The sequence below is a fragment of the Talpa europaea genome, assembly GCF_964194135.1.
Source record: "Talpa europaea genome assembly, chromosome: 1".
In the NCBI taxonomy this organism is placed as follows: Eukaryota; Metazoa; Chordata; class Mammalia; order Eulipotyphla; family Talpidae; genus Talpa; species Talpa europaea.
Genome location: NC_140073.1, coordinates 368,094 through 395,438, shown reverse-complemented (window position 1 = coordinate 395,438; position 27,345 = coordinate 368,094). Strand labels below are relative to the sequence as shown.

The following is a 27,345-nucleotide window of genomic DNA, read 5'->3' as shown; positions in this document are numbered from 1 at the left end:
GGCGGGAGCACCCCTGCGGGGGCTCACCTGACGGTGCCCCAGGACTGCACACCCTGCAGAGCCAGGCGCCCCGGGAGCTCAGGGAGCGAGTGAGGCCTGGTCTCTGGTGCAGCTGGGGTGGGGAGTGGGGGGCGCCAGCCCAGGCTGCTCGCGAAGACGGAAAGACACTTACTTGAAGTCCACAAGGAGGGTTGCCCGAGGCAGCGGGGCCGCCTCCCTGCACACTGCAAGCCTGAGGGGCTGCACACGGCTTTTGGGGACCCAGTGCTGAAAGCAGGGAGCAGTAATGTCCAGCCAGGAGACGGCTGGCTGCGGCCATCAGACACAGAGGCCCCCACTGGGGTCTGGAAAGCTGTCCATGGAGGCGACTGCCAGCCACAGACGCTGGGCCTGAACCAGGACGCCAGGACAACGCCAGCCTCCCACACCATGATGCCCCCCACACTGGGTCAGAGTGGCCCCTCTGTGGACAGCACCAGAGACCAGCTGCTGTTGCAAAGCAGGAGCATTTCAATAAAACTCCAACCAAATTTTCATTTTCATTCAAACTTCCAATTTCCCTTTAATTTGTTGTTTTGGCCACAGAACTGCCCTGATTTCCGTACAGGCCACCCCAGGGCAGCTCCCCACCTGGGAGGCCAGCTGCAGTCCTGCACTGGGCCTGCCCGGCAGGGCCAGGGCGGTGGCGTGGGCCTCGCACAGTGGCGTCTGGACGGGGCCGGCCGTCGGGAGCGGCCAACAGTGCCGGATCCACGGGCGCGGGGACTAGAACTGCTCCGACAGCAGCTCACACAGCCTCTGTGACACGGCGTCCCTGCTGGTGCGCAGCGTCAGGCGGTACATCTGTGGCGGGGCAAGCATCAGGCCCCGCCCCCGCCCACAGGCCCCGCCCCGCCCCCGCCGGGCCCCGCCCCCAGCCCGCGCCTCAGCAGGCTCGCAGGCCCCTCCACCACCAGGCAGGGGCGCCGTTCCAACCAGCGCGAGGTGGATGGGCAGACAGGCATCACCCGGTGGGGGCTGGGGAGCCAGGGCTACCTCTGTGGAGACGCCCCCGCCACGCTGGGCCCCACATCACCCTCACAACAGACCCGCTGGGCAGCGTCCCCGAGCGGCCGACCTGGGCGTGGAGGTTGGGCTCGAGCCGCAGCAGGCAGCCGACCTGGGCAGTGCTGGTGTGGATGATGCCGGCCCCCACGAAGTTGGCAGGGTTGGGGTCGACCTCTTCCAGGAGCGCAGGACCAAAGCCGATGATCTGCCGGGGAGGCACAGGGTAGGCCCAGGCAGACGCTGGCCCCCCAATCCCGCCCAACCCACCAACCCCGACCCTGCCCTCAAGGGCAAACACCTGGGCCCGTGGTTCCTACCTTGGCCTTGGTGACCTCAGCGTCCATAGGGTGCTTTGCTTTGAAAATGTTCTGCACTTCCTGCTGGGGGCTGCAGGGGCGGGGTGGGGGCCGTGAGGGGCGGGGTGGGGGCTGGGGGGGCAGGTGGGGGCTGGGGCCGCAGGGTGGAGACTGGAGGGCAGGGTGAGGCAGAAGCCAAAGGCCCCATTCACACAGCCCCGGCCCAGCCCCGGCCCTGCCTCACCCACACTGACCGGCTCACCTGCTCAGCTGCTTCCAGCGCTGGAAGAAATCCTGAGAGGCCATGTCCGTGGGCTGGAAGAACTTGTTGAGGGTGATGGGCAGCTTGACAGACACATTCTGGAAGGTTCCCCCGTACCTGTGAGCCACAGTCAGGGAGGGAGGCGCACACGGTCAGGCAGGAAGGCCAAGACCCAACAGAGAGCCAAATTCCTGGCCGGCCAGCCTGCAGAGAGGGCGCCAGCGTGTAGGCGGGAGGCCCCAGCCTGCAGTGGGAGGTGCGGGCGGCAAGCCGGGCAGGCCCTCAGCCTACAGCCCCTCACTCGGCCCTGGCCTGGCCCTCAGCCAAGGCTGCCGCATGTGCTGTGGCCTCCTGGGCCGTGAGCGGGAAGCAGGTCAGGCAGGCCATCCCACCCCCTGCGGAAGACACGCCCTTCAGCTCTGTTTTTCGCATTTGAAAGCGAGCTTTCCAGAGGTTCACCTCACAAACACCTGACAGTGAGCTGCAAGGCCCTCACTGGCCACGGGCAGTGCCGGCAGCAGCCTTGCGTGGGCCCCAGGCTAAGCCCCAGAGCACTGGCCAGGCAGGTGGCACCAGCCCCGCAGCCTCAACAGCACACACTTCTCTGCCCACCGCCACGCACCAGGCCAGCATCCACCTGGCTGGCCGCTGGCCCCTCGCCCCAACGGCCCTGGGCAAGAGACGCTGAGCTCGCAGGGAAGCTGCCGGAAGGGGCTGAGTTGGCGCCCGCAGCCCCACCTGAACTGGATGTTGAGGACCGGCGCCTCCGTGAAGTCGGACACGCACTCGATGTTGACGGCCTGCTGCACCTGGGCGCCCCCGTCCACCGTGGGATCCACGGGCTTGCTCTGCAGGCTCAGGGGTGTGCTTGTCAAGGAGACCACGGCAAGGCGGCGGGCCCTCACAGAGGGACAGAAGGGAGCATCCCCAAACCCACCCGCAGCCACGTGGGGTGGCCCCAGCCCACCACCCAGCGAGACCCAGCCGGGCTGAGCCCAGCAGCACCAGGACCGTGAAGGGAGGGCAGCGACCACCCAGCCTGCAGAAAGGACCCTGCTTGCTGAGCCAGAGCGCAGCCGCCCAGGGCGCAGGCGCAGGATATCCGCCTGGAGGCTGTCGGAGCAGACGAGCGTGGGCGTAAAGCTCAGGAGCTGTGTGGACGTCTTGTTCCCGTAGAATATGAGCATGCGCCCTGAGAGGAGACGGACAGTCTGCTGCTTGGAGCACCGGGCCTCACGTGGGGTCAAGCACCCGCCCGCTAACCAAAGGCCACAGGCCCGGGCGAGGCTCCGCGTCCGCTGGCCGCCTCTCGGCCGCGCACCGTGCCAGGCCCCAGCACCAGCCCCACGCGGGGGCAGCGCACGCGGGTCTGTGCCCAAGGCCTGCGGGGACCCAGGGCGACCTGGCTGGACGGGGCTCGCCCCTGCGCAGGGCTGCTGTGCCCGAGCGAGGCCCGGAGCCAGGAGCTGCCAGCTGGCATGTCGCCCCAGGCGCCCAGCCCAGCGCACTGCACAGAAGTCCCTGCGAAAGCCTGTGGACGTGCTCACACCCTGAGTTCAGAGTGGAAACTGAGCCTCACGCGTGTGAGAAACAAGCAGCTTAGCTACCCAAGTTCGATTTTCAAATTTAAGAAACAATAAAGCCAGCCAAGCCGCCACGGCCCACAAAAGCCCCGCGCGGCTACCGGCCCTGGCCTCCGGCGCCCGCCATCTCCTGCCGACGCTGCCCCATGGCCCCTGGGGAGGCACTGGCCCTCACGTGCTGTCCCCGTGTGGGCGCCCTCAGTGTGGAAGCCCTTCCCTCCCCCCAAACGGGCGCCGCCTCCCGCTGTGGCCACACTGGGTGAGCCGGGTGAGGCAGCCATGCCCGCCCTCTCTCCTGCCTGACTGGACCCAGAGATGCGGCCTGGCTGCGTGGGAGGCCTGGGGAAGACCCAATGCTCAGGCAGCACAGCCCCACCTCCCGCCCCCTGCACTGGTGGCCTCGGGGTGTGGCGCCCCAGGGTGCTGGCCAGCAGCAGCTCCTTAGAAGAGCCTGCTCAAGCCTCGTCCCCTTTCTAACCGGGTCATTTGTTTCCTGCCGTCCGGTTCTTTCCATGTTCTAGAAACCAGACCTTCATCAGACGTCCGATTTGCAAGTATCTCCTGCCCGTCCCGCGCGAGGAGAGCTTGAGGCCGGGCCCTCACCCACCTAAGTTCTGCCGGAACTCGGACTTGAGGCCGACCTGCAGCAGCTGGTTCTCGAACAGCACCCCGTTGTTCTTGCAGACAAACCTGGAGAGAAGGCGATCGCGTGACTCGAAGCCTCCTGCTGAAACACGGTTTGCCCGAGAAAGGGATTTCACGAGCCCCAAGGAGGGAAGACAGCCCAAAGCAGGGCCGTCGCTACGGAGCCTGGAGCCCTGGGCCAGCGCAGGCCGGGAGCAGCACCTGCGCCAGGGCCCCGGGCCTTGCCCCACCAGCCCCTGCCGGCCAGCCCCGCCCAGCCCAGCCCAGCGCATTCCCACACACAACCCCTGCCGACCCGAGACCCGCGTGCCCACCTGCCGCGGACCAGCATGCCCCCCCCCAGAACTGACCCCTAGGACAGAAGACAGAACCACGCTGCCAGGGACCCTGCCCCATCCACACCTGGCTCACACCCCCACTGGGCCACCAGCCCACTGCAGAGGATGGGAGACGACCCCAGCGCGTCATGCGGAGTAACACGAACCGCCTCTGGGGCCGAGGGGCAGTGCTGACTTTCCAGGCTGGGAGTCCAAGGCCACAGCATGGACACCACCAGCCCGAACCCACCCACCCACCCCACACCAGATCCTCCTCGGGCTCACAGCCCTGTGCCGCCCCATCACACAGTCAAATGCTGCCCACTGCTAGGGGCCTGGGGCCGCCAGCCCGACCACACAAGGCCCAGCTGGCGGTGGACGGCCACCCCCGCCCTTCCCCAGCCCCAGGCGCCCAGGGCCCCGCTGAAACACCCCTGCCCGAGCCCCACCACGAGGAGGCCTGTGCTCAGCACAGGCCCTGCCAGGAGCTCGACACAGGCTGCACCAGGCAGGAGTCCAGCGTGAAGGCCGCACCACCCAAGACGTGCAGGGCCCACCACAGGCCCCGGGGCATCTCAGGCCTGCCCCACGCTCCAGGCAGAGAGAGATCTGTTTTCAGCCAGATGTGAGATGGCTGTGGACTGGCCCCTCCCCAGCCATGTCCCACAGTAACAGAAAGTGGGACCCCTGCGGCACGGCCCCGACAGCCCTGTCCCCACCCGGAGCGATCACCAGCGCCCGCATGCCCCTGGAGGGCCCCCACTTCTGCTGGCCAAACTCTAAGATCAGTCAGGACAGAGCCCCAGAGCGAGGGGAAAAGAGGACACGCCGCCTGCGAGAGCACAGGCGCCTGTGAGCGCACAGCAGCTGGCGGGGAGGCGCAGGGCGGGGAGGCATGCGGGTGCTGGGGGAGGCGCGGGGCAGGGCGGGCAGGGGGCAGCCTCCCCAGGATAAGGGTCCTCCCGGCAGATAGCGACCGCACAGCATGCCCAGCTCGGCCCAGCTTGTGACCCGCACCAGAGGAGGACGGGCCTCTGGCTGCGCAGGCCCCAAGGGCGCGCTGGGAAGCAGCCTGACCCCCAGACATGGTGAGGACAGAGAAGCTCGGCTACCAGAGGGGCGCCGAGAAGGAGCCACCCGGGCTGCCCACCTCCCCCTCCCGGGAGCACTCACTGTCCTCAGGGAGGACCGACCACCACAGAGGGCAAGGCCCACAGAGCAAGCCCACCCAATGTGCGAGCCCCAGCACCTACGGCCGGCGACCCGAGAGGCGCGGCCCCACTGACCCGCTGACCAGGCACGGCCAGGAGCGGCTCTCTGCAGGGTGCGGGAGCCCCACTACCTGGCGAAGTTGTCCTCGGAGCCGGGAGCGAGCGGCGCCACCGTGGAGAGCGAGTCTGAGAACACGTCCACCAGCAGCCCCCCTCCAGAGGAGGCGAGAGGACCTGTGGGAGCAGGCGGGGCAGACCCCAGGCCCAGGAGATCTGCAGACGGAGAAGGTGTGGACTGGGAGAGAGGAAGAGGGCCTGCGTGTCAGCTTCCAGGAGGGCATCGACCATGGACCTGCCACACGCCCGGCTCCGCAGCGCCCTGACCTCTGAGGGCAGAGCCCCTGCTGGCAGGCCGGTCCCAACCCCACAATCTGCTGCCACAGCCAGTGCAGCCTGTGGTCCCAGCCCGAAGCCCCCCCCCCCCCATTCCAGGCTCACCCTGGCCAGGGCACACATCTGGGAACAGGTGCTGGCCACCCCCAGGAGCTGGAGGCACCGCCCTCACCAGCAAGAGACGCACTCGGGCGCGCCACACACGGGCCGGCAAGGGCCAAGGGCCCTCTGCTCAAGCTGCAGCGTCCCAGTGACCCCACACAGGCAATGCACCTGCGCATCAGGGTGCAGGACACAGCCCAGGGCATGAGAACGGTCGCCCTCCAGGACCGGCCGGCAAGGGTGCACAGGCAGAGCAGGCAGGCACACTCCTCCGGGCCAGGAAGACCCCAGAGGGGTAACACTGGTCACGCGCACCCCAGGAGGGGCTGCAGAGGAGCCAGCCAGAGCAGGCGGGGAGAGCTGCGAGGTGGGGTCATGCCAGCCTGTGCTCAGCATCCCCTCGCTAGCACTGCCCTGTTGGGGGGTCTGAGCGCCGAGGAGGGTCAGCAGGGACCCCTGCCCTGTGCAAAGCCTGCGGCCAGGCCTTGGCGGCCCCAGTGTCCCTGGCACCTGAAGGCCCATGCCAATGTTATTTAACATGGGAAGCATCTCTTGTCCAGCGCGATGAACTCGCACCCAATCAGCAGACCGCGGTGAAGCTGCCCCTCTGGCCCCACCTGCAGCGTGCGACCCACCGCCTCTTTGCAGGCCTTGGGCAGCAAGGGGAGCAGGAATCAGGACGGCCAGAGTGCCCCGCGACCACGAAGCCCGTGCCAGCCCCACAGGAAGGTGTGTCAGTGCCAGACACGCCGGCCAGGGCAACGCACACATCCGCCAATGTCTCCAAGATGCTGCCTGCCCGTCCCCCAGCTCTGCCCCTGGCACCAGAGCAGCCTCACGCTCGCTCACAGCAAGCATCAGGGCCGGGGGGACAGACCCAGTCCCGCCCCCAGGCCACGCGCACTGCGAGGCGAGCATGGAACCGGCAGGCCAGTGGGCAACCCGCTCAGTACCCACGGCGTGCCAGGAACCAGAGGGCATCAGCGGCATCAGGAGCACAGCTCCTCCGGGGACGTGTGGGCAGACACCACCTGACCCAACCAGGCCTTGGGGCACTTCCTGCCAAAGCTTGAGCCACCAGCCGGGTGCCCGTGTCACAGGGCAGCATCTGGAGACGGGTGATGCTATCCAGCTGCCCTTCAGCCCTCCCTGCAGCCCAGAGGACGCTCGGGCCAGACGCCGCCGCAGGCCCTGGGGCCGGCGAGCCCAGGATGGCTCCCGAAAGGCAGCCTGCTGATGGAAACTGCCCCCCGGGCCTGGCCCCCGCCTGCACAGAAGCGGTTTCGGGGTCCCTGCTGCAGAGAAGGCACCTCAGGCTCCATCCCCAGCCAAGCCCGCAGCCTCACCCCCTGCAGCGGGACCCACCATGGTGCTGGCGCTGGCCGGGGTGGGCTCGGGGCCCCCATTCACGTCGGCGCTCCTCTCCCGCTTGGCCTCCTCCAGGTCGGCCGGCGCGCGCGGGCCCTTCTTCTTCTTGAGCTTGGCCAGGATGGAAGACTCGCGCTCGGGGAACGGGGGCATCTCCTCCAGGACGGTGGCCTGCGGGAGGCGGGGTCAGCAACCGCAGGGGCGGGCGGGCTGGGGCGGGCGGGCTGGGGCGGGGCGGGGCGGGCCCCACCAGGATGTCGGTGCTGGCCACGGTGCTGAGCCGCAGATACTCCACAGCCCGCTGCTGCAGCTCCACGTCGGCGTTCTTGAGCTGGCTGTCGCTGCGCAGCACATCCTGGATGGTGGGCTTCACCTCGGGGAAGAGGTTCACGAACTTGATGTAGGTGGACAAAAGCAGGGCCCGGGTGGGGACGCTGCACAGGTGGAACTTGGAGTGCAGGAGGTCGAACTGAACCAGAGGGCTGTGGGGCCAGAGCAGGGCGTCACCCCTCCCTCTGCGCGTCGGAGCCCCGCGGCCTGGGCAGAGAACGGGGAGGGAGGCTGGGAACGTAAGCCCACACCAGCCACAGACGCCTGCGAGGGGCCGGGAGGGGCCAGGAGGGGCGCCCAGCCTCGGGAGCGGTGTCGGGGCCCGGCCACGACTGCGCTTGCCCAGCAGCGCCTGTGTGGAGAAGCTGCGGCTATGCCCCCAGCACGTGCACAAAGGCCTAGACTGGCTGGTGCCAGGAAGGGGGTGCAGGCCCTGGCCCCCAGGGCTCTCACCTGGATCTTGGGTCCCCAGCTATCAGGTTCCCAAACTCCCCCAGGATGTAGCCGCCCACTTTGACCAGGTTCTCGTGGCACGCGGGGGCCTGGAGTGCCTGTGGGGGAGCACAGGGTCTGCGACGGGTGGGCCAAACAGGCCCCAGGCCCAGGCCCCAAGAGCTCCCCTGGGGGGGTCAAGCTTTCCTGCAGTCTCCCAGGGGTGTCAGTCCTGCCCTGCCTGGTGCTCCAGCACAGATGTCAGCTGCCCAAGGGGGAGGCAGAGCCCACCCAGGACAAGGGCTGGGCCCAAGTGTGCACCCGGCTGTGGATGGGAGACGTGCCTCCCCACAGGTACACAGAGCAGCCCCCACAGGCAGGTGGGGGTGCGAGGGGCGGGGCCGGCGGGGCAGGGTGGGGCGGGGCCTGCGGGGGGAGGGGGCCGGCGGGCCTCACCTGGAACACGGTCTTGGCGGCGTAGCCCTGCACATCGTCGCGATTGATGACGATCTGGATGACGCGGTACCACACCTCCTCGCTCACGTAGTCGCCGGCCACGCGGATGAGGTTCAGGATGGTGTCCACGTACCAGGCGTAGTCCACGGCGTACCTCTCCGCCAGGATGGCCACCTTGAGCACCTGGGGGACGACCGCTCAGGGCGGTGGCCGCAGCCCCCAGGGCCACACGCAGAGTGCGGCGCTCCTGCCGGGCGGGGAGCCCGGGTGTGGGGCCACCCAGGTGCAGGGGCCTCGCGGGTGCGGGGCTCAGACGTCAGAGGAAAGCCAAGGCGGGCAGGCGTGGAGCGACTCAGTGGAGCCAGGGCCTCATGAGAGCCAGAGCAGGAGCCAGCTGCCGGCTCTCTGGGCGCCCTGTCCTCGGGGCCCTGCTCCGGCTGGCCTTTCTCACCTGTCTGCCCTGGGCCCCTCTTCTCCCCCTCCCCTGGACTCGAGACCCCACCCATTCGCCCACCGCTCAGCTCTCCAGAGGGGTCGTCCAGGCCACACCCACCACCCAGAACACCCCCAGGCAGTCCAGCACCATCCTGTCTGCCCACACGCCCACCCCCGCTGGAGGCCGGCCCGTCCTTTGTCCGCTGGCTCTTCGCGATGGCCCCAGTGAGCGCGCGGAGACATGGAGGGAGGCCTGGCGCCGCCCTCGCCCAAACACCCGTGCCCTAGCTCGCCCCGCAGATGCCGCCCTCACGCCACGCCAGCCAGCGTCCCCATGCCTCGGCCTGCACCTATCCTGCCAGACGCCCGCACACCACTCTGGGCTGCCCCACAGAGCTCCATGCCTCTGTCCCTGGACACGCTGACCACCGCTTCCTGCAGAAGCCCCGCCCTCAGCTCCCGCTACGGCGAGGCCTCCCCAGAGGCCCCTGGGGCCAGCCCGCCTCCGTCCACCTCACACCCCCACCCACACAAGCAGGTGTGGAGTCCTGGGGTGACCCTCCCTCCTCGTGGATTGAACCAGGTAGCCTGCGACGGGACCCGGGCCATGTCCACCTGTCCAGAGTCCCGGCACCCCGCACGTGGCTTGGGTGCACACTCACAGTGCACCTGGCTGCACAGAAGTGGACAGAGCTCTCAGTGGGGACACCAGGGCTGGCGCCGACCGGGGCTGCTGCTCAGGGATGGGAAGCAAGCACCGGCGTTGCACGGGCCACCCGACCTCTCGTTCTGGGGAACCGCAGTCCTCGGCCCACCACCACAGGCCTCGGGCCGGCCGGGCAGCCCCCACCCTCTCCCACGTGCCTGCTGGGGACTTTGGGCCAGGAGCCACCAGCCCCTTCCCGGGTCCAGGGTGGGCACTCTCTTCCAGAGCACGGCCACCTTCCTCTCCACCACTGAGCACAAACCCCCACCACGCCAGGGCCCGGCATCTGGCCCAGCCCGGCCACGTGGCCACACACACTCGACCCATAGCCCAAACAACCTCCGAATGGCAATGTGACTGGCGGCGGGCTCAGGGCCTCCTTTCACCCCAGCGGCTGCAGGAGCAAGGGGGACAGCGCCCACCAAGCCCAAGGCTGCTGCAGGAAAACTCCAGGCCGGGGCCACATGGCTGACCAGCCAGACCCCAGCCCCGCCAGGCCTGGCCCGGCACCCTTCCGCCGCTCACAGTCTGTGGGCACACCGCAGGCACTGCGGGGTGACACCCAGCCACGGAAACAGCGTCTCCCTTCCTAGGCAGAGCAGCAGGGCGGCTCTGGCTCCAGGCTCGGCTGCAGACCAGTGGGCGCGGCACCGGCAGGGCCAGAGACGCCTGCCGACCACCATTCAAGCGCTCCCGAAAAGCCTGGACTCACGATCTCCTCCCGGATGGCGTAGTCAGCAGTCTCCAGGTAGCTGAGCATCTCGGCCACGATCTGCCGGGCGCTGCTGCGGTCGCACATGGCATAGAGGAGGTCCACAGCCCGCTGGCGCACACTCACGTCCCGCTCCGTCTGCAGCAGACGGGAGGGTCACTCGGGGCGGCAGCTCTCCCAGGGCCCGCCCAGGTCCCAGGCACCCTCTCTGTCCCGCACCCCTGACTCCAGCCCACTGACCCCCTTGGCACCCGCAGGCAGCCCTGGAAGGCCCCCAGGGAGCGCCTGACCCGCGCAGCCACGGAGCACACCTGTGCACCACCTGGCCTGTCACAGTTCTCGGCAGCTGCCCCTCCACGGGCAGCCTGAGGCACAGTGCCCCACGCAGGCCACACCCACCACATCTGCCAGGAAAGGGCTCTGCCACCGCAGCGGCCCAACCATACTCCAGGGCCAGGCCCAGGAAGGAACCAAAGGGCCTCCAGCTGCAGATACCCCAGGGTCCAACTCCGGCACACCGGGCCTGCCCATGCCTTTCAGCCAGCCCCTCGGGGGAGGGGGGGTGGGCCTGTACCTCCTGCTCCGGCCAGCAGGGTGTGCGCTGAGGGCCAGGCCGCGTAAGCACCCAGCGGGGCTCTGCCAATTTGGGAAATTTAATGACTCGGAAAAACCGAGCTCTCTTTTGACAAAATGCTTTATACCTCTCCCCAGAAAGAGCTGTTTCTGTGGCCGAGCGTGTGCCAGGAGTCTGCCATGCGCAGCGAAGGAGCGGCTGGGCCTTCCCCTGGCCGAAGCCACGGGCCTCCCGCCCGCCCGCACCCCCACCGCTCCGCTGCACCTGCCTTGAGGGCGGTGATGACGGTCTCTATGTGGGTCTTGACAGCCTCGTGGGAGAACTCGGAGCTGGCCAGCGCGCACATACTCTCCAGGGCCAGGTAGCGCAGGTTGGTCTCCCGGTGCTGCAGGAACTGGCCCAGCTGGTTGCAGGCGCGCACCAGCAGGTTGGGCTCGCTGGGGGCAAGAAGCATGGGGCTCCCAGCCACGAGCAGGGTGCCCAGCCCAGAGCCAAGACCCCAGGCAGCCCAGGCTCCCCTGCACAAGCTCCCGTGCAGGACAAGGCCTCGCAGAAGGGCCAGCGAGCCCAGCACACCCCTCCCACGCCCTGCCCCTGCCCGGGCTCGGCGGCAGCTGCTCTGACACAGACTGTCTCCGGTGGCCCCAGCGTCAGCTCCGTCCCATGAAACGATGCTTGTCAGCAGCACTGAGGGGACAACAAACCCCACGCAGGGGTTGGCACCCACCCCTCTGCGCTCCCGGGGGAACCAGACGGACATGGTGAGACTCTCACCCCTTCCTGGTGCACCGTAGCAGGATCACGAGAAGCCTCAAAGAGGCTGCCGCTGGCCAAGCTAAGTGGACAGGCGGAGGCCCTGGCCGGCACACTCACCAGGCGTTGGGGAGACAAAGAAGGGGCCCGTGGCGCCAGAGCAGACCACGTGGACCGGCTGGCTGCCCACCTGTCGTGGTGGACGATGAGGCTGATGGCCTCGAAGAGCACAGCGTTCTTGGCATTGGAGTGCTGGACCTTCTTGGACTTGGGTGGCTCCTGGGCCTTGTTGAGGACGGTCTCCAGGCACTCGGTCAGGCGGCCGCGCACCGCAGGGTCTTCTGGGCGAGACAGATGGGGTCACCACACCGGCCTGGCCCCCCACGAACCACTCGTGCAACAGGAGGGCTCAGGCGCCGAGGTGACTGCCCAGGCAGTTTTGACGCACAACCTGCTGAAGCACCGTCTGGACCAAGAGAAAGAGACACCTCGAACAAAACAAACGTTGGAGAGAACAGGGACCCTTGTGGCCGCGGCCAGCAGAAGACGCTCCGAGGGAGGAGAACGTCGAGATCCTTCTGGGGCCCCAAGACGCGGAGTCGCGGGCCGAGGATGGGCCACACAGGAGGAGGGCCCAGCCGGTCTGCACGACCCAGCACAGGCTCAGGCCACAGCAGGCCAGGCAGTGCCCGAAGAGCATCAGGCAGAAGGAAGCAGGAGGAGGGCCCAGGCAGAAGGAAGAATAAAAGAGCAAAAGAACCACCAGGCAGAAAGAGCCGCGGGAAGGGGTGGCCCTGGCGCAGAGAGCAGATCTGGGCAGCCTGGCCACCCCCAGCCTGGCAGAGCCCAACCCCAGGAGATGCTGCTATGCCTGCGGAACGCACTGCACCCCTGGAGCCTGGAGCAGGACCAGGAGCTCGGAGGGAACCCCAAGGACCGCCAGGCACTGGCACACACCCCCACGAGGCCACCTGGATCCTCGCAGGTGCCGGCAGCTCAGGCGGCGGCCACCTCAAGCACATCCCACCCAGCCGGCCACACAGGCTCACAGCGCCAGGACACGCGGCGCTCAGGTCTCACAGAGCGGGCGGCCGAGCTCTGGGCAGTGCTGCGTGGCCCTTACCTGGGGGTGGGTAGCACTGGAGAAGTCGCAGGAGCTTCGCAGACAGCCAAGGTGCCGGGACGAAGTAGTAGGTGTAGTCCTGCAGGTCCGTGCACGCCGAGGCCACGATCTACAGGACGGCGGGGCAGCTTGCGCGGCATCCAGGGCGGGCGTGGGGGCGGGTGCTCTATCAGACGGGGCCGCGACACAGGCTGCCAAGGTCCCCGTGCCGCACACCACTGATGGCCCCACAGGGCGAGGGGCACTGCCCGTCCCACAGGACCCTGGAGCGCCCCCGGCCCGGTGCCCTGGTGACCCAGTCACAGAGCGGAGCTGGGGTCCCTCAGAGGGAGCCACCCAGGACCCAGGCTGCAGCCCCTGCACCCCCACCGGGGCAGCCGCCCTGAGCCACCAAGCTGGAGGGCGCACATCCCTCTCCCCAGAGCCACCGCCCTGGCCAGCTCCATTCTGAAGAAGCGTCCACTAACGCCCAGCGGCCACCTCCCATTTCCAGTACCAGCAAGACAGGTGGCTCCACCCTACAAAGCTCACAGTATGACCCTTAGGGTTCAATGACCATGTTCCAGAAGGTTCTCCCTGCCACCTGGCCAGACTCAGCACGGGGCTCCTCCTGCAGTGAGGTGAGTGCCCGTTTGCTTAAGACTCTGAGGGCCCATCAGGGCCGTCAGTCACACTGAGCAGTGGGGCTGTGCCCCACACAGACAGGCGCACAGACAAACAGATGACGCACAGACAGGTGTGCACCAGTGTGCCTACGCAGCCGGAGGCAGGGACACGTCAGCTCAAGCGCGTGTGGTGTGTGAGACAAGCAAAAAATAAAAATGGTAACATGGCGAAGCCAAACCCTCTGCCGACACCGTGAACAAAAACATTCCGGAGGCCCCGAGACTGCGACGAGGCCGCAAGGGTGCACAGTACTAACCACCCCCCGGCTGACAGCACAGTGCTGGAAGCGAACCCGGCAGGGGCCGAAGCCACAACTGGGGCGCCCGCAGCGACGGGCCCCGTGCAGTGGGAGGAAGCCTGAAGCGACACACCGGCGGCGGGGGTCCTGTCCAAGCAGTGCTCAGAACTCACACAGCTCAGCAGGAGAGCCTGGAGCCCTGCTGCAGCCCAGCGGGTTGAGGAGAGACCGGGTGGAGGCATGAGCCGACGCTCACCCCCACCCGCCACAGGAAGGGGAGGAAAGCACTCCCCTGCACAGGGCAGGAGGCAGGCCTGGCAAGGGGCCCAAGGCTGCAGGGACGGGGCGCCCTCCCAGGGCCTTAGGGACGCACGCTCCGGGCAGCCACCTAGCCCACCTTAAAAACTCAGGATGGAGACACGCTGGGCCCGAGCTCCCTGTGCATCCGCCACAGAGACGAGCGTCCTGAGGTGCCCGTGTGTCCCACCAGGCCCGCGGCAGCGCCATGGACGATGGCCAGCAGGGGCGCAGCCCCATGCCCTGGACGGACACTGAGCCCCGAAGACATGGTGCATCCACAGCCAGGAGGGGGGCACCAAAGAGGGCCACGGGCACACGCCAGCACGGGGAAGCCAGGCCAGCAGTCACAGCAGACAACCCCATGGTGCACAGCCCTCCCAGACCCCAGAGCCACGCACAAACCCAGCAGGGCTGAAACAGCGCCCTGAGGAAGGCATGGACGCCAGGACAGGCTGCTGGGCGCAGGGCAGCGCACATCCTCCCCGGCCAGCCCTCGGCACTGCACCCTGACCTGTTTCCTGCCGGGGGCACCTTCAGCGCCTTGGTGCCCCCCGACCCCCGCACCTTGTCTGCTCAGCTGACCTGGGCCCTAGAGAGGGTGGGTGGCCGCAGTGTCTCTGGGCGCTCGGGCTGCCCGCCAGGCTTCTGTGTGGGACAGGCTGGGAGCCTCTCAGCTTTGCCCAGAATCAGTTTGGTTCCCTGAGCGGGAAGAAGCCTCCTGGTGACAGAGGGGCTGATCTAATACATGTGACGGACGGACGGAGAGCCGCGGCCACACCACACGCCTGGAAGCTGTGACGCGGGGGGCATCCTCAGCACCACCCTCAATAGCCTGCGGGGGGCTTCCAGGCACGGGGGCCGCGGGGCATGGGGGGAGGGCCCAGGGGAGGGGCCTGCAGCACACAAGGGGACTGCGGACCTCAGTCTCTGACGAGCGTCACCCCTGCGGTCAACGACCGGGCCACGCACCTCGCAACCAGGAGGTGAATCTGCAAGTCGTTCAGCAAAGCAAGGCTGCTGCACCTCCCCCTGCATTTACTGCTGTGCTGGTCCGCCGCACAAAGCCAAGACCCGGCCCACGCCCGGCCCCGCCGTGGCTCACCCTGCTCAGCCTGGACACAGCCAACGAGACAGACGTCTTGAACTCCTCAGGGTTCTTCTGTGCCAAGGTGGTGATGAGACTTGTGGCTGCGGTCACCACACCCTGGAAGACACACCGGCCGTGGGGCTCTGCCAGGCCCCCGCTGCCCCCTGCAGCCGCCCGCACGCACGCCTGGCAGAGGGCAGACTGGCAGCCACGCCCCGGCTGGCTCATCGGCCCTGCGTCCACGCCGAGCAGGGTTACTTCCCATGCTGGCCCCTCCGGAGCCGCCAGGCACGCACCAGGTGCTGGTCGTTGAGGAGGTGGACCACCCGGGACGTCCAGTCACCCATGGGGACCAGGTCGGGGGACGTCCGGTACAGACGCAGCAGACACAGCGCGGCGCTCTGCTTCACGCTGTCCATGGTGTCGCTGGAGACAGATCCAGCCTCAGAGCACGGCCCGGGGGGGCCTGAGAGTGGGGTCCCTCCCCCGAGGCTCCCCCGAGGCTGGCCCCACGCCCCTGAGGTCTAAACTGGCAGCTCCCACCAGCCCCCTCCCGCTACTAATAGGGAAGCCGCGCGCCTGCACGCCCTCGAGTCCTGCGGGCCTGACGTTCCTCCAGTCCCAGGGACGCACCCAGCCACCAGGACCTTGGGGATCTCCCCGGCAAAGGCCTCGGCCATCTCCCGACTGCCCACGTTGGCAATGCAATGCAGGGCCAGGCCCATGAAGGTGGGGTTGCGGCTGGCCAGGTCGTTCCTGATGGCGTTGTTGATGAGCCGGATCAGCTCAGAGTTGGAGCCCACCAGCACGGAGATGAACAGGTAGCCCTGCGCCGGGAGCTGGGGTCAGGCGCCGGGGGGTGGGCAGGTGGCTCAGCTGAGACCCAGACTCACTGCCCGCCTGCCCAGGCCCTGGGACGGACACTCAGCGCTGCGGTGAAGGTGTGGGCACCCACCCAGTCAGGCTCAACATGTGCCGGGGTGTGGACTCCCAGTCAGGTGACCACCAGGAGTCGGACCGTGGGGTCCCTCCAGCACCACTCGCCCAGCCGGGGGAAGCATCGTGAACGGGTGGCCTTCTCCCGGGGACACAGGGCTCCTTGAAGCCCAGCTGACCACCGCCCTCCCTGTCTGGAGCCCGACCCGGGCCGCCTGACCCCGCTGCCGCCACCCTCCCATAAGCACGGGGCAGCCCTGGGGCCCCTGGTGGATGGACGCCGTCAGTACCAGCTGCTCCCCGCCCCTCAGCTGCCACCCTGGCTGGGCGTCCCCCACCTGCCCTGGTTTCCCTGGATGCCAGCCGAGCTCCCGCTCAGGAAGCGCAGTGGCCCGCGGGCTCCCGTGTCCTCTGCCTGGGGTTGTCCTTGGCTAGCAGAGTGACAGCCTCTGCCTGCCGGTCAGCCCCGGGGGGCGCGGGGGTGGCACGGGGGCAGGGTGGGCCTGGCTGGGAAGAGCAGCCACACGGCTCCTCGCAGGAACCCCACGCGCTGCGGGCACCGCTTACGATCTGCTTCTCCGTGTATCGGTTCGAGCTGAGCAGGTTCACGGCCTCCATGTGCCCAAAGTCGATGTCGTGGCCCAGGAGAAATATGAACAGCAGCTTGCACACGTACTTCTTCTTGCCGTAGCCATCCAAGGCCCTGTCGCCTGCGGGGGGGTGGGGGTGCTCGGGCCGCTAGCAGGGACTCTCAGCCCAGGGCGCCGGCCAGAGGAGGGTCCGCGGTCTGCTGCGCCAGCGCCTCCTCCCACCCACCACGACCCGCCAGGGCTGCAGGAGCCACGGGGCCTCCCACAGCCAGCTCAGCCCTTAATCAGGCGTTACTTCAGACGGGAGGATGCCAGGTGACCGTCCATCGGGCAATGCTTTGGCGGCAGCCACGCGCCGGGCAGCCAGAGGAGGGCTGCACCACAGAGCAGCGGTCGCCGCTGCAGTCTCCCCACGGCTGGCACTCCGCTCACACGGCAAATGCACATCTCAGGGGCCGTGCTGTCCCTTGCCGGAACCGCAGGCCACACCCATGGGACACCCGCTCCCCATAGGGTGGGGCAGGCGCAGGCCAAGGACACTGCAAGGGTCTGCCTCCCTCGCCATGCACAGGGCCGGAGCGGGCGGGGCACAGGCTCTCAGGGCTGGCAGCGCTGGCTGGCGGCACCTGAGCCAGAGAGCAGCCCAGGGGTGAGCGCCCTACATCGGGCGGAGGTGCGGGGGCCACGGACTCCCGCTGGGCGCAGCCAGCCTCACCCCACCTCCCCAGCACGCCCTCTCTGAGGGCGCCAGCGCACAGAAGCGGACCTCTGCGCCTACGAGCCGGTGGGAGCCGCCCCGCGGAGGCAAAACCCCGTCCACCCCGCAGCCGGGCCTGTGGGGCTTGTCAGCACCCAGAGGCCCACGTGGTGGACAGATGGCCACCTAGGCCTCCTGGGCCTGCCCAGAGTGGACACCTGCCTGGCCATGAGCCCCCGAGGGGGCTTGCGCGCAGTCGGCAGGGCAGGGCAGGGCGAGCAGGGGAAACACAGGGCCTCGGGGCAGCACAACCACCCCGAGGACAAGGCCAGACGCGGGATGCCCTGCCAGTCCACCGTGGGTGGACGTCCAGGCTGAACTCCAAATTCTAGAAAAAGCAAAACACACTCACCTTTAAACTTAGATCGAATGTTTGCCAGCTCTTTATTTATCCTCTTTATTTCTGCTTCCTTGCTTTTGCCTAAAAAGCAAACGCGGGGCTCAACGCGGGGCCTGGCCATGCTACAGACTTGGCCTCCACCCTCCCCGTCATAGCGCCCAGCTGCGCCCCTGGCCCCGCCCCATCAGGGTGCCCAAGGGTTTGGCCCCTGGCAGGTCCGATACCTTCCAAGCGCCCTGTCCTGCTCACAGCCCCGCCCTTAGGCCCCTCAGGGCTAGTTAGGCCCCTGGGGGCTGGTTGGGCGCCCTGGGCGCTGGGGCCCCTGCAGCTCTGCCTCCGCAGGGAGCAAGACCCTTCGAGACCACTCGCCAGGCCCTGAAGGCCGTCGCCCCCGCTCCAGGACGCCCGCAGCCCCAGATCTCGCTCCTTCACGTGGGCGGGCCAGGAGTCCCGGCTCCGGCATGTGGGCAGGGCAGGGCTGGGCTAGGCTGGCAGGAGGCAGCAGTTAGCGGGACGGGGCTGTAGGGCAGGCGGCGCGGCTGCCCGGCGCTGGCCGCCAGGACCGAGCCGGGGCTGCCACTGGGGAGCGGATGGGAGGCGGGCTGGGGCCTGTCCTGTACCCGCTGTGCCGGACGGCCCGCCGGTGCCTGCGGGACCAAGACCGGCACGGGCTGCACCAGCCCCAGGAGGCCCTGCCTGGGTGATTGGGTTGTGAGGCTGCCGCCAGGCCGAAACCAGGGCCATCGTCCAGAACTTGTTTCCAGCGGCTGTGTCGGGGTGCACGCCCTGCGGCGGGGCTGCCAGCCGCAGGGAGCGCCGCCAGGAGGGCGCCCCGGGGACAGGCCAGAGCCCAGCCCTCCACTTCAAAATAAGCTCAGACTTAGAGAAACGCCAGTCCCTCCCCCCCCACCCCCGCTGCGCAGGGGACAAAGTCTCGGCGCCTGCTTCCCCAGCCAGCCGCACAAGAAGCCGCGCAGCGCCCAAGGGAGCGCCCCGCAAGGCCGGGGCGGCTCCCGCGCAGGGTCCTGTTGGGGGCGGGGCCCGCCGGGGTAGGGCTTGACTGGGGAGGGCGGGGCTTGACTGGGGAGGGCGGGGCTTGACTGGGGAGGGCGGGGCCCGCCGGGGCGGGCGGGGCTTGACTGGGCGGGCGGGCCCTGAGGGCGGGGCCCCGGGCCTGGCAGGGGGCGTGGCCACCGCGAGCGGCAGAAGGCCCCGTGCCTCCTGCAGGTCCTCCCCCAGCGGGACAGCAGAGTCGGCAGGGGCGTCGCAGCGGGGAGGGGAGTGTCCCACCCCCTGTCTAGAGCAGCTGCGGGCAGCGAGCCTCCCCAGGGGGGCCACGGGGTTCAGAGCGCGGGCGGCTGAGACCGACCCCAAGCGCCACCCCAAACAATTCCGTCTGTCGCAGGACAAAGCCCAGAGTGCCCTCTGGGGGACAGGCCTGGGGGGACAGGCCTGGGGTGGGGGGACGGCCTCTGCGTCTCCGTTAGGGAAGTACCCGTGCACTAATCTATCCTCTTGTTTTTGATGCAGGTCAGCCAGCGCTCTTCCACCACCTGCGGCTGGGTCCCCTGTGCACCCTTGAGCTCGCCACGCACTCTGGGCACAAGCCTTTGGTCAGATACGTGACGTGTGTGTGTGTGTGTGTGTGTGTGTGTGTGTGTGTGTGTAGAACTGGAGTGCGGGCCAGAGGTGCAGGAGTGAGAGGACTCCCCAGAGACAGAGTGGAGAGCAGAGCAGGCAGACGGACTGAAATCCACTGCTGAGGGGAGCAGCGGGGAGACAGGCGGGATCTGCTGCGCCCTGTGGGTCACTCCCTGGCCGGGGATGGACTTGTGCTGCAGAGGCTGGGGATAGCTTCATAGCACTGAGATTTTAACCCCTGCGCCCCTAGGGAGGTCCAATACCCTTGTTTCTTTTATCACATTTTTTGAGTTACCTTCTCAGTAGCTGCCTGAGAATTCTAGTTAACAACTTAAAACAAGCTTATTGGAGTCAGTGAAAACTTTTTTTTTAGTCTTTTTTTTTAAAGATTTATTCATGCATACAAGAGCTGGGTGCAGACTAAAGGTGTAGAGGGTGAGAGAACTCCCCAGAGACAGAGTGGGGAGCAGAACAGGCGGATCCACTGAAACACACTGCTGAGGGGAGCAGCGGGGAGACAAGAGGGGCCTGCTGCGCCCTGTGGGTCACTCCCTGGCCGGGGACCGAACTTGTGCTGTAGAGGCTGTGGACAGCTTCATAGGGCTGGGACTAACCCCTGTGCCCTCAGAGAGGCCCGTCTGTGCAAACTTTAACCGCAGAGAGCTGCTGCTCTGACACAGTCCTGCCCCCTCCTCCCCCTACAAGTTGCACCCTCAAGCAGGCACCTGCCAGGACTTTACTTGAACTACGTTAAATCAACATAAATCACTGTTCAACGCTGCAGTGCTGTTCACCGGTTCAAGGACAGCAGCATTTGGTAAGACAGGGGCAGAGCTGGGCCTTAAAAGTGAACAGATGTGAGCCTCTGAGGGCGTGAAGGAAGCCACCGCTGGCCCCCACCACTGGCCCCCACCGCCGGCTCCCAGAGCCCACCTAGCGCCGGGGAGGGAAGGTGCAGCAAGAAAAACAGCTCCGTTGAAATGACGGTCCCCCATCACACTCCCAGACTTCAAATTATACTACAAAGCCATAATCATCAAAACTGCATGGAATTGGAACAAGAACAGACATACAGACCAATGGAATCGAATAGAAAATCCAGAAATAAATCCACAGATTTATGGTCAACTAATCTTTGACAAAGGAGCAAAGACTATGCATTGGAGCAAAGAAAGTTTGTTCAATAAATGGTGCTGGGAAAACTGGGTCGCTACATGCAAAAGAATGAAGCTTGACCACTACCTCACACCATACACAAAAATCAACTCAAAATGGATTAAAGAACTTGACATAAGACCTGAAACCATAAAATATATAGAAGGAAATATAGGCGAAACACTATGTGATGTGCACATCAAAGACATCTTTACAGACACATCACCCAAAGCAGTGATAGTGAAGGCAAAGATAAACAGCTGGGACTACAGCAAATTAAAGAGCTTCTGCACAGCAAAAGAGACAACAACAAAAACAAAGAGAAACCCCACCAACTGGGAGAACATTTTTGCACCCAACACTAATGATAAAGGACTGATCACAAAAATCTGCAAAGAGCTGATGAGACTCAACAACAACAAAGAAAATAACCCAGTCAAAAAATGGGCAGAAGAGCTAAAAAGAAACTTCTCTGAAGAGGAAGTGCAAATGGCCAACAGGCACATGAAAAAATGTTCAACATCACTTGTCATCAGGGAAATGCAAATCAAAACTACCATGAGATGCCACCTTACACCAGTGAGAATGGCTCATATTAAAAAAACTAGCAACAACAAATGTTGGCGAGGGTGTGGAGAAAAAGGAACCCTCCTGCACTGCTGGTGGGAGTGCAAACTGGTCCCACCACTGTGGAGAGCTGTGTGGAGATTTCTGGACCTACTAAACATAGAGCTTCCACAGGATCCAGCAATTCCACTCCTAGGTATTTACCCCAAGGACACAGAAACATCAATTCCAAAGAGCACCTGCACCCCTATGTTTATAGCAGCACTGTTTACAATAGCTAAGCTTTGGAAACAACCCAAATGCCCAAAAATAGATGACTGGATCTAGAAGATGTGGTACATAGACACCATGGAATATTACTCAGCATTCAAAAAAGATAAACACATGCAATTTGCAGCAACATGGACGGCGCTGGAAGGGATCATGCTCAGCGAAATAAGTCAGAAAGAAAAAGAAAAATACCGGATGGTCTCACTCATAGCAGGAATCTAGAAAACTTAAATAAGGGACCAGGAAAATGAATAACTATAAGAAAGTGAAAATCAAAATCAACAAAAAACTATGAACCAGAGACACTCTATGGGGGGTAGAGGGCGGGAGGGAGGGATTGGGGTCAAAATAAAGGGGTTGCAATTGTATGGGGAATATAAAAATAAAATTTATTATTAAAAATATATATATATAAAAAAAAGAAAAGAAAAGAAAAAACGGCCCCCTCTGGAGAAAGCAAGGCACCAGACCCCCGGCAGCCCCTCGGAGATCACGCAGCCGCGACCCACCCACCCAGCGCAGCGGCTTCCGGGACATCTGCTGGGGTCACCTCGAGTGGCCGGGCCCGTCCTGGCTCCAAGGGGGCAGCTCTGGGGTGCCCTGGCCCCAATTCAGGGTCCCTGCCTCCGGCGCGTCCAGGCGCCTGTCAGCTCCCAGCCGGCCTGGCGCCATCCGCGCCCGACCCTGGTGCTCCAGGTGGGGACCCGGCTCCCGCCGCCGGTGACCGCAGCGCTGCTGGCCGCGCCTGTCTCCGCGCCCCTCTTGGCGGCGGCTTCCGGGCCTCGGCTGTGTGGGACTCGCGTCTTCTTCCTGGCGGTTTCTGGGTCTCCTCCAGGAAAGACCCTTCTTAGGAGCAGCAAGGGGGGGGACCCTGGGAGAGACGCTGCAAGGCCCGCCCGGGGCCCCTCCAGCTCTCCCCACGCCAGCCTCGCGGGGCGCGCCCCTGGGCCAGCGGCAGAGGCGAGAAGCCTGACCCCGGGAGAGGCGGGACCCCAGGAGGCGGGAAGGCTCCAGGGGCTGCGGCCGCCTGCCCGGTGCGCCTGGTCCTGAAGCGGCAAAGCCTGAAAACCCACCGCCCGCGCCCCTCCAGGCAAAGGCTGCGCGGACGACGGTGGAGCCCCGGGCTCCGGGAGCACCAGGTGCACCTGCCGGGCAAGGGGCACCAAGGGGCAGCGGCCTCGGCCCCGCCTCCCCGCCGAGCAGGCCGGGACCCTGCACTTTCAGGGGCATGTCCAGCCCACCGGGTCCACCCGCAAGGACCCCCGAGGCTGCTGCGGCCGACCCGCGCCCTCCGGGCCCCTGTGCTGGGCGCTGCACCCCTGGCCCCATGCCCACGGGGCTCTGCCCAGGCCCCCTGCCGCCCCGGGAGCCCAGCTGCCCTCCCCACCAGGCTCCTCCCCCGTCTCTGGACACGAGCAGCATGGCTCTCGCTGACTTTGTCCCTCTGGCCTCACAGAAACCTCCTTTCCGAAAGGACAGGGACTTCCCCGCCGGCTCACCCCCGCCCGCGGGCGGAAAGGCACGTCACACAGGGAGGCACGGGGGCGCCGGGTGAGCGAGGTGACCGTTGTGGCAGAAAACAGAATCCAGAAAACAAACACAACGCCCTTCCCAGAGGGGGGCTTCGAGCCCTACAGCAAGCGACCGGACGCCAACCAGGGCCTCCCTGGCGCGGGGGCCGGGCTCAGCACCGCGGCGCTACGGGCAGCCACTGGGCCTGAGTCCATCCCCGGCCAGGGAGGTACCCCCGGGGCACCCCGGACCTCTCCTGTCTCCCCGCTGCTCCCCTCAGCAGTGCGTCTCAGTGGATCTGCCTGTGCTGCTCCCCACTCTCAGCCCCCACACCTCTGGCCTCTGCCCCAGTTCTTGGGGGTGTAAATAAATAAATGTTTAGGGGGAAGGAAAGCTCTCCCACGCTGAGCCTCTGCTTCCTCTGCCTTTGTGCGCGGACGGCCGCACCGCCTGGGGCCTGCACCTCTGGGTCTGGGTCCCGCTACCCGCGTCCCACCCCCATCCCACGCCGACAACCCGGCCGCCTCGGAGCAGCCCGGGGCAAGGTCGCAGGCTCTCACGCCAGCGGGGGTCAAGGGAGGGTGTCCTTGCGGCCAGGGCGTGCTGGGCCCGCCAGTGACAGCCCAGAGCTGGGCGCCCCTTGGGGTGTGCGGCCAGACAGTCAGCCCCTCCCCCCCCCCGGGCCGAGCGGCACTTCCCGCCTCACGCTCACTGCCCGCCCCCTCCACTGCCTTGTTTTAAAAGCCCAGGAGCCTCACCTCCCAGAGACAGGCCTCCCGGCAGCTCTGCAACTGGAACGCACGGCTGGCCGGCAGGAAGCACCCGGCGCTGCCCCCGGACACTAACCCGGCAGCGGGCTGCCCCTGGCCCTCACCCCCAAGTCAGTTTCTGGGGAACTCGAGCCGCCGGCGGAGATGCGCAGGGGTGTTATCTGCCCAAAGTCAGCATTTTTAAACCACACAGTCAAGGCCAAAATGAGCCGGAACGTCTTCAGGGAACCTCAGAAGTGAAAGCGCAGACAAAACCCGGCTCGGCCGCCCCGCCGAGGGAAAGCCTGCAGCAACCGCCGTGTGCGCTCTGGCTTCGGTGGCCGGCGGGCTCGCGGCGGCCGGCGTCTCCCGCGGACAGAACGTCCCGGACCTGGCGCAGGCCACGGTTCCCCGCAAAGCGTAGCCGATTTCGGCCAAGTGCAAACCAACGACGCAAGGCCTGGCAGGCGCCCTCACGGAGCGGAGCACACCCCCCGCCCCCCACAGACCCAAACCCTGCCGCCTGCCACCCGGCCAGTTCCGCCCCGGGCCGTCACTCGAGGGCCTGGAGGTATCCCACTGGCCCCCGGCACCGCCAGGCGCTGGTCCCGTCCCCAGGGCACCCCCTCGTCAGGCCACGCCAGGGGCACGCGCAGTGGCAGCACAGCGGCACACGCCCTTCGCCCGAACACGGGGCGACCGCCTGGCTCTCCCCGCTGCCGTCACAGGCGCGAAGGCCCCGTAGCCCCAGATGGCCGGCTCCACAGCAAGTAAGGATCGGGCGGTCCCTGGGCCTGCCCAGGGGGAGCAGGGGGCGCAGGGGGCCTGCTGGGAAAGCCCCTCCCGAGAGGCCCACCCCACGCCCCACCAGCCAGCCCAGGAGGGCACGGGGCTCCCCCAGAGGCTGCACAGAGCTGCACAACCAGGCCATCAGCTGGAGCGGCGCACAGGCCCGCCCAACGCGCTGGGCGACTTGCTAGAATCAGCGCTGGAGTCAAGCTGAAGCCCCTCAGGCGCCGGAACCGAGCGGGGGCGCCACGCCTTGACCGCCACCTCCACCTGCCGAGGCCCAGCAAGCGACTCCCACCCTCTCAGGCCACGGCGGCGGCCGGCGCCCCAGACCACCGAGGGCCAGGCGCGACTGGCCTTCGAGGGTGGACGCACCCCAAGCCTCCCGCCAGCAAGGGGGCGGGGCCCCCCGGCGGGGGGCGCGCGGCCCGGGGCACCCCGGCGCTGGAGGAGGCCGGCCGCGCGGGAGACGGGGCGGTCGCCGGCCCGCGGGGCTCCCGCGACATCCGGACGCGAGGCCGTCGGGGCTGCAGGGCCGGGGGCCGGCCGGGCGACGGGGCCGGGACGCCCAGCGCCTGTCCCGCGGGAAGGCCCGGCCGCGCGCAGGGCCTGCGGGGGGCACCGGGGGCCGCCGCGGGCGCCGCGACGCTCGGCCGGGGCCGGGCTGTGAGGAGGCCGCCAGCCCGCGGCCGAGCCCCGCCCGAGCCCCGCGGCGGAAGCCGCCTCGGCGGAAGCCGGCGCTACAGACGCCATCGCCCTGGCAACCGCGCGAGGACGCGGCGCGCGCCGCCGGGGGGCCGCGCTCCGGCCGTCAGGGGAGGGGGCGCGAGGCCGCCCCGCTCCTCGCCGCCGGGCGCCCGCCTGGCCCGGGGCCGCCGCCCCAGACGCCGTCCCGGGGGCCACCGCCGCGCGGCGGCCGCGCACCCCCAGCGGCGACCCAGGCGGTCCGCAAAGTGCGCGGTGCACGCTCGGGCCAGGCGCGCGCCCCAACTCGGCGCCCCTCCCGCCCCGCCCCGCCCCGCCCCGCCCCGCCCCTGCCCCCCCAGCCCGCGCCCGCGCCCGGCCCGCGCCCCCCGCCGCCCGCCCCCGAGGCCCCGCCCCGCGCCCGGCCCCGCCCCCGAGGCCCCGCCCCGCCCCCGGCCCCGCCCCGCCCGCCGGGCCGCGACCCCCGCCGGCCGGGCCGCCCCGCCACTCACAGTTGCGGATGTCGGAGATGAAGACCGCCAGGCCCCGCATCCCGTCCCCCTTCGACACGGCCGGCATCCTCGGCCCGGGGCGCGGCCGCGGCGGGCGGACCGGGCAGGAGGCGCGCGGGGCGCGGGGGCCGTCGCCGCCGCCCGAGGAGCCGCCTCAGCCCGAGCCGCCTCAGGCTCCGAGCGGCGCGCGCACGCACGCACGCTCTGCGCCGCGCGCGCGCCCGACCTCGGACGAGCGGCGCGGGGGCGAGCACGTCGAGGGCGGGCACGTGGAGGCGGCGCGCGGGCGCCCCCTGGAGGCGGCCGGCGACGCGGCCCGGGCCACGCGCCCCGAGGGGCTGACCGCTGCGGACCGCTGCAGCGAGCGCGGGCCCGGACCTGCTCGGGACAGGCCGACGTGGCCTGGGGCGCGGAGGCTGCGGGGCCGAGGTTCCAGGGGCACGCGGAGGACAGGGGCAAAGAGCAGGGCAAGGCAGTGGGGCACGGCAGTGGGGCACAGGGGCCTGTCCCCCCCAATCCTGCCCACTTGCCCCCCAGCCTGGTGAGCCCGCCCGTGTCCGCAGCTTGCCGCCTCCCTTATTAGCGAGGAGTCGGAGGCCTAGGAAGAAATGACTGCCCACCTCCCCCCCACAACCTGGGACTGCAGCTCCATCTAGAAGGGCCCCTCCACCCATGGGCCGACCCCAGGGAGCCTGCGTGGGCCCCAGGGCCCCTGTCCCGGAGCAACTGGCCTCGCTGGGGAACCATGACCTCCCCATCAGGGTGGTGGGGCCCAGACCCACAGGGAGGCCTCACCGGGGCTCCAGTCCTGCACGTTTAGCCCCCCCGTCACGGGAACTTTAAATCACGCACAGAAAGACACAGGGCCACGCAGCAGAGCAAAATCGGCCCCTGCCCACACTCAGCTCCTCGGGCCCGGCCTCTGTAGACGACGCTGCGCGCCGGCGGCGTGCTGTCACTCCTACATGTTTAGCAAATGCTGCCCCTTGTCCGCCAGCGTGCTGTGATGGAGCAGGAGACTCACCACCCTGCTGCTTGGCGAACCACCACCACCTCCCAGGGCACGGCCTTTTGGCTCCCACGGTCCTCCAGTGCCCAGAGGGGGCCCTGAGGAGCGGAGAGCCCCATGCATGCCCACCCCAGGCAGCCACACTGCACCGAGGGCTTGGACAGGTGACCCAGCCCGCTGCCCATCGCAGGACAGGGCCAGATGGGAGGCCGGACAGGCCAGCTGGGGCCGAGAGGGAGGGTCTTGTGGGCTGGGGGCCGGCAGGCTCCCTACCTCCTGGCAGCGCGACTGGGGGTCCCCAGGCCGCCACACCCGCAGCAGCGCCCCGCAGCCCCCCAGGGTTTTGGTGATATCTCAGTGGCCAGCAGGCTGGGGTCATGTGTCACGCACGGGAAGTTCCGTGCTCCAAGCTGTCTGAGCGGGACACCTGTCACGCGAGCCACACCCATCCAGGCACTAGTCCCCAGGGCGGGCACAGGGAGAGAGTCTCTCCTGGGCGTGGGGGGGGAGGGTCTCACAGATAAGCCCTGGTGGTGAGGCCCAGGGCTCCCTCCCACCCAGACTGCGCCTCTGGGCCCGCTGCTGGGGCGACGGGCTTCCCTCCCGTCCTCTCAGGAGTAGGCGATGGCAAGGCCTTCTAGGGCTTGAGGCCCTGAGCACCCATGGGTGCTAGGGACAGGGATGTAGCAGCCTTGAGGCCCGGTGGCTCAGTGTGGTCACCCAGAATGACATGCCAGGAAAACCAGGTCCTGGGGCCCAAGTGTCCCCTGTCAGGGGCACTGTGTGGCCATGAGGAGC

General features: G+C 67.5%; 1 protein-coding gene across 5 annotated transcripts; it reads right to left on the bottom strand.

The window, feature by feature from the left end:
- Positions 1–555: 555 nt before the first annotated feature.
- AP2A2 (adaptor related protein complex 2 subunit alpha 2) lies at positions 556–25,605 on the bottom strand (the record flags this gene model as incomplete). 5 transcript variants are annotated; one of them, XM_084244889.1, is made up of 22 exons in its annotated part: positions 556–843; positions 1,118–1,252; positions 1,365–1,434; positions 1,606–1,722; positions 2,344–2,460; positions 2,701–2,797; positions 3,796–3,878; positions 5,493–5,656; positions 7,222–7,395; positions 7,475–7,706; positions 8,008–8,105; positions 8,443–8,625; positions 10,296–10,433; positions 11,138–11,306; positions 11,813–11,963; positions 12,746–12,854; positions 15,052–15,153; positions 15,333–15,462; positions 15,670–15,863; positions 16,540–16,682; positions 17,672–17,740; positions 25,539–25,605. In XM_084244889.1, the coding sequence occupies 22 exons, from the start codon at positions 25,603–25,605 to the stop codon at positions 766–768; spliced, it is 2,820 nt and encodes a 939-aa protein (XP_084101015.1). In that variant the 3' UTR covers positions 556–765. The 5 variants fall into 5 exon arrangements, with proteins under 5 accessions (XP_084101015.1, XP_084101016.1, XP_084101017.1 ...); XM_084244890.1 differs by having other exon boundaries at positions 2,344–2,467; positions 2,708–2,797; XM_084244891.1 differs by having other exon boundaries at positions 2,344–2,472; positions 2,713–2,797.
- Positions 25,606–27,345: the final 1,740 nt, after the last annotated feature.